The sequence below is a fragment of the Abramis brama genome (assembly GCF_963993115.1).
Source record: "Abramis brama genome assembly, chromosome: 12".
Lineage (NCBI taxonomy): Eukaryota > Metazoa > Chordata > Actinopteri > Cypriniformes > Leuciscidae > Abramis > Abramis brama.
The window spans coordinates 38,123,981-38,139,329 of NC_139974.1; the positions used below are offsets into that span (position 1 = coordinate 38,123,981).

Below are 15,349 nucleotides of genomic sequence, written 5' to 3' on the forward strand. Positions count from 1 at the left end.
TCCCAAATATTTGTAAAAATATGATTTCAACCAGTGAACCCGATGCTCGGTGAAACAAAGTCGTGACGTCTCCATGACGAGGCGGGGAGATTTTCACGCAATTGTGTGTGATTTGCGGGTCGATTAGGGAGGGAGAGGAAGCGGGGGGTTGTTCCTCCTCCCGCGTATAAATTCGCCAAACGAAGCATTTTTCTTCCTCTTTCTGTTACCTGGCAAAGGGGAGCAGCAGCCGAGGAGTTATCTCTCAATCCTGGTGAGTGCTTTTTCTACTGCATAGGCCTTGGGTTTTTAGTGTGTTATTGTCTTGATAGCAACTTTTGGACAATTTAAAAAATATATATATACGGTTGGCGGTTTCTTTTTAAATTTCTGCGGTGTTCCGTTACTTTGCGTGTTTTATCACTGACGGTTTATATAATGGTTTTACTCTAATTTTGTGTTTTAATGTTGTGTTTTTTTAATTTGTATGTTTAGAGGAGTTTGGGTTAATTTTATCTTTCCATTGTTTCCGTGTACGTTTATCGTTGAAAGAATGAGAACCGGCAAGAGAACAAAGGCACTAACCGACTGAAGTCACAGGCCTGTTAAAAGGCTTCCACACATTCTCGCATCCAACAGCTGTTACTAGAGACAGATGTCTGACTCCTTTTGGATGCCTTTCAGATATTTTAGATGTGTATTGTAACTTAATACCGCACTACTCTAAAGAAACACGTGTCGCAGTCGCCTTATGGTGAACTAGGCCGGTTGAAAGATGGGCCATCTCTTACTTTTCTTGCGAAATCCCCTATCAAAAGTTTTAAATATGAGAAATCCGTGCTTGTCTTGTGCGTTATTAAGCTTTCCCTTTTCTTTTCTTGTACAGAAACTAATCAATCATGGGAAAGGAAAAGATCCACATTAACATCGTGGTTATTGGCCACGTCGACTCCGGAAAGTCCACCACCACCGGCCATCTGATCTACAAATGCGGTGGAATCGACAAGAGAACCATTGAGAAGTTTGAGAAGGAAGCTGCTGAGGTGAGTGTTTGGACGCTTTAACGTTTTTGTTCGTAAATAGATTGCGGCATAAGTTGAGGTAACAAGAGCCAAAATGGCGGCGGTAGCACGCGTTCCTGTGCTCAAGCCGGCTGGGTGTGGGAGTGGGCGGAGCTTAAGCTGGACTAGCGATGACGTTGCAGTTTCTGTAATGGCGCCTAGTAGGCCGAGCAACATGTGCACTAGCTCTATTCAACCTTTCAAGCAGTTTAACTTTTCAAATCAATTGTTTAATAACAAATTGTTAGTTAACTTTAAATCAATGTATTCTTTTAAAAATGTGTATATATACATGTGTAAAATTTAGTTTGTGCCCTTATCTTTAGATTTTTTTTCTTCCTCCCTCTTGCAATGACTTTACTGATATGAGGGCAGGACAACTTGTTAGTCACATGAGATATCAGCAATAGCAAACCACAAAGATCCAATCAATTACCTGGTGGACAAAAATTAAGTTGTACCCTTTTTTTTTTCCCTTTTTTTTTTTTTTTTGCATCATGGTTCATGTTAAAGTAATGCCTCCCTTTTATTAACATTTAATATCTGTTTCTCAAACAGATGGGCAAGGGCTCCTTCAAATATGCCTGGGTGCTGGACAAACTGAAGGCCGAGCGTGAGCGTGGTATCACTATTGATATTGCTCTCTGGAAGTTCGAGACCAGCAAGTACTACGTCACCATCATTGATGCCCCTGGACACAGAGACTTCATCAAGAACATGATCACTGGTACTTCTCAGGTAGGTCTACACTCCATTCTTACATAATTGTGTTCTTTAGGAGTAATACTGAAGTAGGGTGTGGTTTAACTGTTCTTGTGTTCTTCCTCCACCCAGGCTGACTGTGCCGTGCTGATTGTTGCTGGTGGTGTTGGTGAGTTTGAGGCTGGTATCTCCAAGAACGGACAGACCCGTGAACATGCCCTCCTGGCTTTCACTCTGGGAGTGAAACAGCTTATTGTTGGAGTCAACAAGATGGACTCCACCGAGCCCCCCTACAGCCAGGCCCGTTTTGAGGAAATCACCAAGGAAGTCAGCGCCTACATCAAGAAGATCGGCTACAACCCCGCCAGTGTTGCTTTCGTCCCAATTTCTGGATGGCACGGAGACAACATGCTGGAGCCCAGCACAAACGTAATTAATTTAACTGATTTGCATGAATGAAATTTGTCTAAAGTTAAGCAATTTTGTAGTATCCTCTTGGTTTTCAGGTTTTAATTGGCATTGTTTACCTTTTTAGATGGGCTGGTTCAAGGGATGGAAGGTTGAGCGCAAGGAGGGTAATGCTAGCGGTGTTACTCTTCTTGATGCCCTGGATGCCATCTTGCCCCCAAGCCGTCCCACCGACAAGCCCCTCCGTCTGCCACTTCAGGATGTGTACAAAATTGGAGGTTTGTATTAATACTGCAAATGTTAAAGTTCTGAATGCCAAACGCTTGGATTGTCTTTAATGTCACTTTAATCTCTTCAAGGTATTGGAACTGTGCCCGTGGGTCGTGTGGAGACTGGTGTCCTCAAGCCTGGTATGGTTGTGACCTTTGCCCCTGCCAACGTGACCACTGAGGTTAAGTCTGTTGAGATGCACCACGAGTCTCTTACTGAGGCCACTCCTGGTGACAACGTTGGCTTCAACGTTAAGAACGTGTCCGTCAAGGACATCCGTCGTGGAAACGTGGCTGGAGACAGCAAGAACGACCCACCAATGGAGGCTGGCAGCTTCTTGGCTCAGGTTAGGCTTTTTCCATTATTCTGTTTGCTTTTTATAGTCCGTCTTGATGTAAACTCCTGTATTAACTAGTGTTGTCTTGCAGGTCATCATCCTGAACCACCCTGGTCAGATCTCTCAGGGCTACGCCCCAGTGCTGGACTGCCACACTGCTCACATCGCCTGCAAGTTCGCTGAGCTCAAGGAGAAAATCGACCGTCGTTCTGGCAAGAAGCTTGAGGACAACCCCAAGGCTCTTAAATCTGGAGATGCTGCCATTGTTGAGATGATCCCTGGCAAGCCCATGTGTGTGGAGAGCTTCTCTACCTACCCTCCTCTTGGTAAGTTCACATGCTAATTGGCATTCTCTCATCCATATTTTCAGTATCCGCTTGTGTAGAACTTGATGCTAATCGCTCTCCATCCACAGGTCGCTTTGCTGTGCGTGACATGAGGCAGACCGTTGCCGTTGGTGTCATCAAGAGCGTTGAGAAGAAAGCTGCCGGCTCTGGCAAGGTCACGAAGTCTGCACAGAAGGCTGCCAAGACCAAGTGAATTTCCCTCGATCACGCTGTTCCAAAGGTTGTGGTATGTTCTGCCCAACCTCCTGGAATATCTCTAAACTTGGGCACTCTACTTAAGGACTGGCTAATGCTGATTAAAACTCATCGGAAAAATTTTCGCAGGAAAGGAAAACAACTTGGATTAAGTGTGGCTTTATTGATTGACTGATAGTGCCTCTTTCAGTTATTAAATTTGTGTTGAAATGGTTTAGAACTGCACCTGTTGCCACAGTAAAATTTGGAAAGAAGCTGCTGAATAAACTAATAAACGTATTAAAAATCGAAATTGTGCTTTGTCTCCTGTGATGACTGGGGGAAATGGGTGGGATTAAGGATGAGCAACTGTGAAGTGATTCGTCAGGGTCATTGCAGCTGTTTTAACACGTGTTGCAGCCCTTTTTTTTTTCCTACCTTGTGCCCACTTAAGTGATGTGTCTTCCTCCAATCGCAAATAGTGAGTGCGCAGTAAAGCTACCAATGGTACCCCTCATCTAAGCAGTATCTATGTGGTTTAAGTTTTCACATCCCACCCCTGTCTGAACCGGTATAAATTTAGACGACCAGTGAGACTCGCTCCTTTTTCTCCAGTCTGCTTGGGGCTGTCTGTAGTGCTTGTAGTCAGGTAAGTTTATTACTGCGTTTTATTCACTCAATCCTTGTGTAATGTGTAGCTTGACCTTAGCATAAGGAAAATATCCTTTTAAATATAATTTTCTTCAGGCTAACTGTTCAGATCAGGTTTTTCTCTTGGTCGGGTTTGACAATTGGATTACATCAGGTTTCTTTTTTTTACTCTACTGCCCCCTTTTCACTGACATGCACATGTAGAGAGCACAGACTTATTGGCAAAGCTGGAGAGAACATGGCTGGTGCTGTCATTCCAGTCCTTCAACATGGAGGACAAGTGAATAGAGGGAGGGGAGGGTTGCCAGGTCTCTCGAAAAAGAAGCCTGCACTGGAAAATGCCTAATATAAGGCTTTCACGAAAATGTGGGCTTTTTAATTTAAAGATTACGTGATATTAATAGCATCAAGCTGTAGGTGTAATTTAATGGGTAATTGCATTTTATTGTGCAATGCGGTTTACAGTCACTGTCACTGCAGCTGTATTAGAAACACCCTCACAGCAGCGTTAACTTTTCTTTTTTTGTAATTTGATGCAGAGGTAATATAATACTAAGTAAAATGTACATTTAAAAAAAAAAAATGAAACCTTAAACTTTGCAGTATTTATGAAGCTGGTGACAGTAAATACGTGTCATCAGTCTAGAAAAAGGTCCTTTATAAATGGACTTGGCAACAACAATGCTGCGCGTTCACCCAGACATAGCCCTGGCCCCTGACTAGAATGCGCGCGCATTGTGTAATGCATCGTTCATATAACGTTACTGTCATAGTGATTTTTTTTTTGCCACAGATATTTCAATTCCTTGAACACTAATAATGTGTAATGTGTGTTTAAACATCGACAATGTTTATGCCGTCGAAACTAAACCAGCAATGTCTTTCCACAGTACATTTACAATATGGGTAAGGAAAAGATTCATATTAACATCGTGGTTATCGGCCACGTCGATTCTGGCAAGTCCACCACCACCGGCCATCTCATATACAAATGTGGAGGCATCGATAAGAGAACCATCGAGAAGTTTGAGAAAGAAGCTGCTGAGGTACGTCATCAGCCGGGTGACTGACTTCCGATGACTAATATATCCATATGACAAGAATATTCTGGGCGTGTCCCTTTTTTTTAAAACACCATGTGTTGTGAGCGACATCTAGAGTTTGGTTTTATTGGTATTGGTCAGTTCTGAATATCTAAACCGAGCATAAATGCTGGAATTTTTATTAGAATATAATCATTCATGAAATGTTGAGAATTATGTTAATTACAATGGTTCAGTAATGCATAATTTGTAGACGTCATGTTTGAAAAGATGTTAAACTATCTATCTATCTATCTATCTATCTATCTATCTATCTATCTATCTATCTATCTATCTATCTATCTATCGTATGTCTATATCTATCTATTTGTCCATTCAGTCTCTCAAACACCTCAAATATGCTTCTGAATATTTTTCTCCGTCAAGATGGGCAAGGGCTCCTTCAAATATGCCTGGGTGCTGGACAAACTGAAGGCCGAGCGTGAGCGTGGTATCACTATTGATATTTCTCTTTGGAAATTCGAGACCAGCAAGTACTACGTCACCATCATTGATGCCCCTGGGCACAGAGACTTCATCAAGAACATGATCACTGGTACTTCTCAGGTAGGATTTGTTTGTATTTCAACATATCAGTCACAGGTAACTGTGCATATTGCATTATTTTTTGTTTAAATGTCATGATTTTTATTTGTCTCTTCCTCCACCCAGGCTGACTGTGCCGTGCTGATCGTCGCTGCCGGCGTTGGTGAGTTTGAGGCTGGTATCTCCAAGAACGGACAGACCCGTGAACATGCCCTGCTTGCCTACACTCTGGGAGTGAAACAGCTTATTGTTGGAGTCAACAAGATGGACTCCACCGAGCCCCCCTACAGCCAGAAGCGCTATGAGGAAATCACCAAGGAAGTCAGCGCCTACATCAAGAAGATCGGCTACAACCCCGCCACCGTCGCCTTCGTTCCAATCTCTGGATGGCACGGAGACAACATGCTGGAGCCCAGCACAAACGTGAGCGTCTGCTTTTTCCTGGGTCGGAAGAAGTTGCATAGATGCTTCTAAAGGGTTTGTGATCAATGCGATTGCTCATGCTTTGTCTTTTGCATTTTCTTTTTGGATAATAGATGAGCTGGTTCAAGGGATGGAAGATTGAGAGGAAGGAAGGGGCTGCCAGTGGTGTAACTCTTCTCGAGGGCCTGGACTCCATCCTGCCACCCAGTCGACCCACCGACAAGCCCCTCCGTCTCCCACTGCAGGATGTGTATAAGATCGGAGGTAACATTAACCATCAACCAGGGTTATTTAAATTTTTATATATATATATTTAATTTACATTTTGTTATTTGTCTTTTCAGTTTAGTCGCTGTTCACTATGATTTGTAGTTTTAATTTTAGTTTGTTCATTTAGTTGTTTTTTTTAATTTTAGTATTTTGGGGGTTGCCATAATTAATAATTTAAATTTCAAATAATTTATATTTATTTATTATAATGATTTTCTTAGTATAGTCAAGAGCAGTGATTCTCAACCAGGGGCCTCAAAATCAAGTAAAAATCAAGATATTTCATATTTTAATTCACTCCTTCAACAAGTGTTTTTTTTTTTTTTTTTTTTTTGTGTGACAAAAACAGGTTTACCTCTAATGTTAAAAGTATGATTTCTAGACCTGGAAAAGTTAGGGGTATTGTTATAATGATATACATTTGTTTAGTTATGCAAAGCTCTAAAATATTTTACTGGGTAGAACTTGTAAAAGAAAAATCTTCAAAATCCTTATTTTTAATACTTTCCCAGAAACCGGTTATAAAGGTTTCATGTTTTATAGCATACCATGAATCCAAAACTAAAATGTATTTGCAAACTTTTTATTTAGTTTCGGAGACATGAAAATAAATTTAGTTTGTGTTTCCCAGTTATATTGGTTATTTTCTTTAGTGTGTAATGTTGCTGGTTGAGCATGAAAAAGCTTTGCAAAGTTACAAAACACAAAGTCCCTCCAGTGGGAGTTCTTCTCTATATCAGTGTCAGTGTTTCTGAACTCCCTGAAACGCCTCCATTGTAGTCTTGAGTTTTCTTCTGGGAACGAACACGTCACAATATTCCTCATTTAAATAATTCATGCGCAGAATAAAGGGGCGGGGCCTTGGTAAGGGGCGGGACATTTCCCAAACACGCTCGAAGCACTTGACCAATCACAACACACTGATCCAGCCGACCAATCAGAGCACAGTGTGCTTTTCAGAAGGAGGGGCTTCATAGAGACAGGAACTAAACGGAGCGTTACTGACAGACTGGGAGGAGAGGAGCTGCAACAATGAAAATAATGACTATTCAAGCATTAAAAACTATTCTAGTGTCTAGTAATCAAGGCTTAGTAAAAGGGCTTTTTAAGGTAAAAGTGTTATTATTTTTTAGTTTTCATAACAATAACAACACTGCCTCCATCCTTATTCACAATTTTCTCCAATGAGAGACCATGTTCAAAATTCTCCGTGTTTTTTCCTTCAGGTATTGGAACTGTGCCCGTCGGTCGTGTTGAGACCGGAACTCTGAAGGCTGGTATGGTTGTGACCTTTGCCCCTGCCAACGTGACCACTGAGGTTAAGTCTGTTGAGATGCACCACGAGTCTCTTGTTGAAGCTCTTCCTGGTGACAACGTTGGCTTCAACGTCAAGAACGTGTCCGTCAAGGACATCCGTCGTGGAAACGTGGCTGGAGACAGCAAGAACGACCCACCAATGGAGGCTGCCAACTTCACGGCTCAGGTTAGAGTATTCTCTGATTGATCGTCCTTCTGTAACTGACAGGATATAAAGCGCTTTATCATGTTACCCCTCTTCATCCCAGGTCATCATCCTGAACCACCCTGGTCAGATCTCTCAGGGCTACGCCCCAGTGCTGGACTGCCACACTGCTCACATCGCCTGCAAGTTCTCTGAGCTCAAGGAGAAAATCGACCGTCGTTCTGGCAAGAAGCTTGAGGACAACCCCAAGGCTCTTAAATCTGGAGATGCCGCCATTATCGTTATGATCCCTGGCAAGCCCATGTGTGTGGAGAGCTTCTCCCAGTACCCGCCACTGGGTAAGTGTGATCATTTATGTTAAATATGCAATTTTACATAAGCATTCTGGTTGTGTTCAAACTCCCTACCATCCCGCTACTACTTCTCAGGTCGTTTTGCTGTGCGTGACATGAGGCAGACCGTTGCTGTTGGGGTCATCAAGGCTGTTGACAAGAAAGCCGCCTCTGCTGGCAAGGTCACCAAGTCTGCTCAGAAGGCAGCCAAAGCTAAATGAATCGCCCCGTCAGACACACAGCAAGCCTCATTGACATCCTACACGGCAATATTTCAGAACCTGAGCTCGGTTTTACAGGACTGGCTTATGCTGATAAAAACCCATCGTAAAAGCTTCAGAAGGAAAGGAGGAAACCATGTATTTCTGAACATATTCAGAGGAAATGATTAGTAAAATAAACAATGATCATACATCACAGATTGTGCCATTATTCTTTCTTGTCAAGTGTAAAGAATCAAGTGTAAGTGCATTCATAAATAAATTATTTTTGAACATGATGCATATATATAAGTTTCAAATTCTTTTTTTTTTTGCCTTAATATTCTTGCTTTTCTGCCTTAATATTCTTGCTTTTCTGCCTTATTGTTAGCTAAAACTAAAATGATTAAAAATAATTTTGTCGGTTGATATGAAATTTTATATGAAAATTAGATGCTGGAATGGCAGCTAACTGAAATAAAATAAGTTGAAGTACTAAAATTACTAAAAACTGAAATAATAATAAGTTAAAGACTAAATAGAAATAATAAAAACTAATAACAAAAGCACATAAAATTACAAGAAATTAAAATGTAAGCTAATTCATATAATTCTGGGTGGTTGCTAGGCAGTTGCTAGGTGTTCTGGGTGGTTGCTAGGGTGTTCTGGGTGGTTGCTAGGGTATTTTTGGTGGTTACTAAGGTATTTTTGGTAGTTGCTATGGTGTTACTAGGTGGTTGGTATTTGTCAAAGATGGTTACTATGGAGTTTTTATAGAGTTCTTAAAATCTTTAATAACGAGTGCCTTCAGTACGGCACTATATATTACTATAATATTATATAAATAATACTAAATTAACACTGTTTGTCAACCACATATCCATACTGTTATGCACTAAGGCTATTGTGGATTAAAAAATCCTGTCATTCATAATTTTGTATCGTTATTTTTATCCAGCTGCTTAGATAAATAAGAAAGGAGTTTTAACTTCATGGTCTGTTGTAACACTTTAAATACAGCCTCCCAAAACACATGCTCACCATTTCATTAAAGAAGACAGAAGAAATACTTTTAAAGCCACTAAAGGTTGCACTTTGGTCACTACGTTACATCAGACCAAGGCCTTTGTACATGGAGAGAGCTGAAACAGCTGAAACAGTATTCTTTATATCCGTAAATGTGCCACCTGTGTGACGTCAGCAGGTAAACGTCATGCATGTGTTGCTTAAGTTTCGGGTTTACTGGATCACAGTCACACCCTGATCCTTTTACTGTAAAGTGAAAGCTTGTCAAATGTTGCAGGGAGGAGCTTAGAGTCAAAATACACTTTGTGCTGATCTGCACTAATGGATCATATTCTCTAGACCAGGAAACGGGTAAGTCTGCATTCATGCATATCAATGATTGACAAAGTTTAAATAGCAAATAAATAAAATGTGGTTTCACGGTATGTGCCACAAAGTTAACTAGCTTAAACATTCCTGTAAGTTTTAATGATTGTGCGCGTATGCCATTCTTTTGTTCTTGTTGCAAGATACACATATAAATGGATCAAAACATCCCTGATGTCTGTGTCTTACTTTTCATTTATGTTCTCAATCTTAAAATGTATCAAAGCCATAAAAAAGGGTGTATGCTCTTTGGCTGTAAAACAATCAACATCTTCAGGCGTATTTAATTTGCTTTGATACTGCATGTACATTTCAGGCAGGATTGAGCGTTGGAGGATCAAGCACTGTATCTGAGACCTTGGGATATTCAACGCTCCATCATGGAAAGTCAAAGGAGAATGAGATCAGGTAATGAGGAGGATATTGTGGTTCTGAGGTAATTGTATGGAGTGTGGTTTTCAGAATAACCTGTTTTACTCTGTTATGATAGATGTAGTTTCTGCTGGACCTCCTGGAGATGATATTTCGCCGGAGCTGGACCGCTTGATCAGGCAGAGAGGTCGAGATCTACGGCTGCGTAAGGTTGACCAACAGAACGCCGTGAAGATAGTAAATCATCTGATCGAAAGCCTTCTGGAGTTCCTGAAGAATAATGAGGATCAGCCCTTCTTCAGGAATGTCTCGGTTCTCACCAGCGGCAGCTACTATGAGATGGTGAAGGTGAGAAATATGAATACTGACAAAAATCAGCTATAGTAGTGCCTAATAGAAAGAGTTTAGGTTGGTATCAGGAATTAATATACAATACTGTTCAAAAGTTTGGGATTTTTTAAAGAAATTAATGCTTTTATTCAGCAATAAAGAGCATTAAATTGATAAAAAGTGACAGATTTCTGTTTATTTTTTGTATTCATCAAAGAATCCTGAAAATTTTATTTCATGGTTTCCACAAATATGAAGCAGAACCTCTTTGTAGTGATAATAATAAAAAATTATGTTAAAAATTCAGCTTTGATCAGAGGAATAACTTATATTTTAACATATGAAGAGTTTAGATGCAAAAGCCTCTAAGTGCCATCTGAAATTTTCTTCTAGAATGATCTTTTTATCAAGCTTGTATACCGTATTTAAGTTCAGTAATTTCACTTAAATGGCAATGAAAATTACTTATTAGTTGTCATTTAAGTGAAATTATTGAACTTAAATATACAAGCTTGATAAAAAATTATCATTCTAGAAGAAAATTTCAGATGGCGTTTGCTTCTGAACTCTTCATATATTCACATAGAAAACAGTTATTTTAAATTGTAATGATATTTCATTATTTTTACTGTATGTTTGATCAAATAAATGCCCTTGGTGAAGCAGAAGAGACTTCTTTCAAAAACATCTTACCAACCCCAAACTTTTCAACGGTAGTGTAATACATCTTGAAAGAACAAAGTAATGACTGAAATTATTCATGAATGTTTGAAGTAATGCGTAATGACACACATTCATTTTATTACCAACAGATCAACAAACCCAACGAGTTTGACATTATGCTGAAACTGAAAGTCCCAAGGATTGAAATGTCAGAAGTGGAAGAATATCAAGGACTGTTTTATAATTTGAAGCTTTTTAGAGACACACGCGACGAAATCAAGCACTTTCTTCTGGAAGATGAACGAACCATCTCAGCCTCCAGAATCAGAGATGAAATGCACCGCTTGGTCCGCAAATTCATCAGCAGTCATTTTAAAGGTGTGTGATCAGTTTCTCAACAAGTTCACTTACATGTTCAGATGGCTCTTTTATTCACTACCAGTTCAAAGTTTGGGTTGTTTGTGTCGTATTTTTTCTCCCAAAAATACAGTAAAAATAGTAACTCTCTGAAATATTATTACAATTGAAAATAGCAGTTTTCCATGTGAATATATTTAAAAATGTAATTTATTCCTGTGATGCAAAGCTGAATTTTCAGCATCATTACTCCAGTCTTCAGTGTCACATGATCCTTCAGAAATCATTCCAATATGCTGATTTGCTGCTTATGAAACATTTCTTATTATTATTATCAATGTTGAAAACAGTTGTGCTGCTTAAAGTCAGCATGAAACAGAACATGTGTTATTCTTTTCTTCCCTATTGTGACGTATATCCGAGTGAAACGGCTGTAGGATGTAACAATAACAATAAAAGATGTAGGATGGGACTGATTTTGTTCATATAAAAACTCAAAACTGTGATGCATTTTTTAGCTGGAATCTTTGATGAATAGAAAGTTCAGAAGAACAGCATTTATTTGAAGCAGAAATCTTTTTTAACATTATAAATTTCTCTTTTGGTCAGTTTAATGCATTTTTTCTGAATAAATATAGTATACTGTATATGAAGAGTTCAGATGCAAAAGCCTCAAAAAAAATTTAAGTTCAGTAATTTCACTTAATTGACAATTAATAGGTCATTTTCATTGCCATTTAAGTGAAATTGCTTAACTTAATTATACCAGCTTGATAAAAATGATCATTCTAGAAGAAAATTTCAGATGGCACTTAGAGGCTTTTGCATCTGAACTCTTCATATATATATATATATATATATATATATATATATATATATATATATATATATATATATATATATATATATATATATATATATGTAGTGTATTTATTTCTTTAAACCTAAACTTTAGTGATGTATCAGATACATTTGAGATTGTTTTTGGTTCTGTCGCCCCTCACAGGTAAAGGTTGGGTTATATGCAGGAAACTGATCAATTCACCGGCGGTGACTCTTGAGTTTCACAACAAAGAGAAGGAAGATGACGTGATGTCTGTAGATATCGTACCTACTCTCGAGGTGCCACAAGGTTGGCCACAAGCGGCACGGGCTGGTCCCAATATAAACAACTGGCTTGGAAAGAAATGCCGCCGCCAGTTGGTAAGCAAGGCTGTGTATTTCGTCCCGAAGAGACCTAAAGGAAGAAACCTCAAAGACGATGCCAAAGGTATGCTGGAAGTTATTCCTTTCTTTCCTTTTGCAATCATTTAAGACATTGTTCCTTGTATAGAATCTTTTTGGCGTTAAGTGTACATTTTTTTAATTTGTCAAAAACCCTAAGGTTCTATATAGAAGCTTTTTATTTATATATTTGCGGTATATGTTTTCAGAGAGCTGGCGGATATCCTTCTCTCACATTGAAAAAGAGATGATGCAGTATCATGGCAATAAGAAGACGTGTTGTGAGAGTTCTTCCAATAGGTGTTGTCGGTAAGTACGTAGGTTCATATTAGATAGGTTAAAAGGTTTGGTCACTCAAAAAATGAAAATTCATTCAGTCATTAATTACTCACCCTCATGTCGTTCCAAACCCATAAGACTTTCATTCATCTTCAGAACACAAATAAAGGTCTTTTAAATGAAATATGAGAGCTTTCTGTCCCTCCATTGACAGCTACGCAACCACTTTCAAAGATGTAAAATAAATCTGTGTATGTGAAGTTTTAGCTCAAAATACCCCACAGATATTTTATATACCATGTTAAAGTTGTCACTTTTTGAGGGTGAGCAAAAACGCACCATTTTTGTCTCTCTCCCTTTAAATGCAAATGAGCTGCTGCTCCCGGCACAGGGGGCGGAGCTTCAAGAGCTCACACTCACACAGACATGCACTGAAAATTTCAAAAACGTTTAGCCTTTTATGTTCAAACTAGAGTCAGACAATGATGGAGAGACTCAAGAAGAAGTTTATTATCGTATGTCTAGTCATTGATTAGCATATTCTGTCTTGATAATCTATAAATCGCGTTCCGGGGGCGGGGTTTATGTAAATTTTAGGGTTAGTGATGTCACTAACCCGGGAGGAATGTCGTGTAGTCTCTACCAGCCGTTTGTTGTAGTCCTTAAAAAGCGATTTCTTTAAAAGCAAATATCTCCCTTTGCTTTGAACTTTGAGCGTTGTAACTTTGCAGATGTTGTTTATGCTCAAACAGCAACATTACACACTAACTAAAGTTAGAAAAGTGAAATCATAATCAACCACCCCACCCCAGTAATCCATGTGACTCAGTGCTTTAACCTTGATTTTATGAAGCAACTCGAGTGCTTTGTTTGTGCAAAAAAGCATACAGTAATTTACCACTTTAATAACAAAATCTCCAACGCACGTTCACAAGAGCACAAAGACGCATTTGTGTTGTATTGACGCGAAAGTAGACGCTGTTGCGTGAATGTGCACTTGAGATTCATATTTTGTAAATAAAGTAGTAAATTATGTTTTTTTTGCACAAAGCTGCTTCATAAAATTGAGTTAAACCACTTGGATTACTTTAATGATGTCTTACCTACATTTCTGGGCCTTGAAAGTGGTAGTTGCGTAGCTGTCAATGGAGGGACAGAAAGCTCTCAGATTTCATCAAAAAGATCTTCAATTGTGTTCTGAAGATGAACGAAAGTCTTACAGGTTAGGAACGACATTAGGCTGAGAAATGAATGACAGAATTTTCATGTTTGGTCGAACTATGCCTTAAAGTCATGCTTCCCCAAACCTGTTCTCTCCTCTCCTAGGAAACGCTGTTTGCAGCTTCTCAAGTGTCTGATTGAGGGACTGAAGCAGCGTTATCCCAAAGAGCTTGAGCCTCTGTGTTCCTACCATGGGAAAACAGCCTTCTTCCACGTGCTCTCGGACCGAGTGCGGGATTCCCTCTGGTCTCCAGGCCAGCTGTCTGTCTCCTTCATGAATCTGTTTGGGTACTTCGAGCGACGTGTGCTAGATGGTTCACTACCCCACTTCTTCGTTTGCCACCATAATCTGTTCTCTCCGCCTGCGTTTCCCAAAAAAGCGCTTGCATTTCTGACCAATGTCCTGAAGGAGCAAAGAGAACTGGGGCTCCCTGTTTTAAAGGTGCCGAGTCCTTCCGCTGCTCTTGTTCCTGATACTGATGTTTCTGATGTTCACCCAAACCCAATCAATGGCACTGACAGAACTGTTGCCTTACGTTCTTTCAGGCATGTTTATATCGGGTTAGTGGTTGTTATTGTGTGTGTTGGAATCGGATGTGTACTTCAAAAATGATTTTGTAGAATCCTCTCCAAATGTAAAGATGGGCATTATCATTGTACAATACAATATCTTTGTTTTTATTATTTTTTACAAATTTTAAATCATGCAAAAGATCATGCATTTATGCCATATGCTTAAATTATTTTTGTGTGTTTTAAAAAAAAAAAGAAATTTATAAAAAAAACAGTGCATGTAAATTCTTTTTTTTTTTGTATGGATCATTGTGAACTGTGTAAATAAACATGTTAAAAATATCTCCAGTATCATTTCATATTTGAAAAACATATTTGATTTCCATATTCTAAAGAATAAAAAAAGTTTTTATATAGGCTAGTAAAACTGTGAACATCCTTTCCTCATAAAGTGTAGTTAATCTCTATAAATTTAGGCGTAGTACAATTTGGTACTTTTCAAAAGCGGATAACTTTTGATTAAGACAACGTGTCTGTAGGCTACTTCTGATGTGAAATCTGATTTAATAAACTCCTATTTTCTTATTTTCCAAACAAATTTGCAGGTAATATGACATAAAGACAGTGCTCTCTGGATCTCAGTCATAAATATTTGTCACATATGTGTCCACAAAAGTGCAACAAAAAATAACTGCTTCAAAAGTCCAATTTTTATTTTATTTACTTTTTTTACAGGAACTTAAAAATGTTCAAC

The 15,349-nt window shown here is 39.0% G+C and overlaps 3 protein-coding genes across 3 annotated transcripts; all 3 read left to right on the forward strand.

Moving 5' to 3' along the window:
• The first annotated feature begins 35 nt into the window (after positions 1-35).
• Positions 36-3,591, forward strand: eef1a1l1 (eukaryotic translation elongation factor 1 alpha 1, like 1). Its single transcript, XM_084131356.1, has 8 exons — positions 36-253; positions 866-1,022; positions 1,599-1,778; positions 1,875-2,171; positions 2,278-2,428; positions 2,510-2,766; positions 2,849-3,083; positions 3,173-3,591. The coding sequence occupies exons 2-8, from the start codon at positions 879-881 to the stop codon at positions 3,295-3,297; spliced, it is 1,389 nt and encodes a 462-aa protein (XP_083987482.1). The 5' UTR covers positions 36-253; positions 866-878; the 3' UTR covers positions 3,298-3,591.
• Positions 3,592-3,748: 157 nt separating this feature from the next.
• Positions 3,749-8,556, forward strand: LOC311093757 (elongation factor 1-alpha-like). Its single transcript, XM_084131357.1, has 8 exons — positions 3,749-3,927; positions 4,820-4,975; positions 5,399-5,578; positions 5,684-5,980; positions 6,094-6,244; positions 7,477-7,733; positions 7,816-8,050; positions 8,141-8,556. Exons 2-8 carry the CDS (start codon positions 4,832-4,834, stop codon positions 8,263-8,265), a joined length of 1,389 nt encoding a protein of 462 aa, XP_083987483.1. The 5' UTR covers positions 3,749-3,927; positions 4,820-4,831; the 3' UTR covers positions 8,266-8,556.
• A 955-nt stretch (positions 8,557-9,511) lies between these two features.
• LOC311093503 (cyclic GMP-AMP synthase) lies at positions 9,512-14,930 on the forward strand. Its single transcript, XM_084130962.1, has 7 exons — positions 9,512-9,621; positions 9,953-10,044; positions 10,127-10,356; positions 11,151-11,379; positions 12,365-12,628; positions 12,792-12,891; positions 14,188-14,930. Exons 2-7 carry the CDS (start codon positions 10,017-10,019, stop codon positions 14,693-14,695), a joined length of 1,359 nt encoding a protein of 452 aa, XP_083987088.1. The 5' UTR covers positions 9,512-9,621; positions 9,953-10,016; the 3' UTR covers positions 14,696-14,930.
• The last annotated feature ends 419 nt before the right edge of the window (positions 14,931-15,349 follow it).

Bases quoted from the DNA above. Each gene is read 5' to 3' on its own strand.
- eef1a1l1 (XM_084131356.1), top strand. From the start codon at position 879: ATGGGAAAGGAAAAGATCCACATTAACATCGTGGTTATTGGCCACGTC. The intron at 1,779-1,874 runs GTAGGTCTACAC...TCCTCCACCCAG, and splicing joins TGATCACTGGTACTTCTCAG to GCTGACTGTGCCGTGCTGAT. The intron at 3,084-3,172 runs GTAAGTTCACAT...CTCCATCCACAG, and splicing joins CTCTACCTACCCTCCTCTTG to GTCGCTTTGCTGTGCGTGAC.
- LOC311093757 (XM_084131357.1), top strand. From the start codon at position 4,832: ATGGGTAAGGAAAAGATTCATATTAACATCGTGGTTATCGGCCACGTC. The intron at 6,245-7,476 runs GTAACATTAACC...TTTTTCCTTCAG, and splicing joins GGATGTGTATAAGATCGGAG to GTATTGGAACTGTGCCCGTC. The intron at 7,734-7,815 runs GTTAGAGTATTC...TCTTCATCCCAG, and splicing joins CTGCCAACTTCACGGCTCAG to GTCATCATCCTGAACCACCC.
- LOC311093503 (XM_084130962.1), top strand. From the start codon at position 10,017: ATGGAAAGTCAAAGGAGAATGAGATCAG. The intron at 11,380-12,364 runs GTGTGTGATCAG...CGCCCCTCACAG, and splicing joins CATCAGCAGTCATTTTAAAG to GTAAAGGTTGGGTTATATGC. The intron at 12,629-12,791 runs GTATGCTGGAAG...ATATGTTTTCAG, and splicing joins CCTCAAAGACGATGCCAAAG to AGAGCTGGCGGATATCCTTC.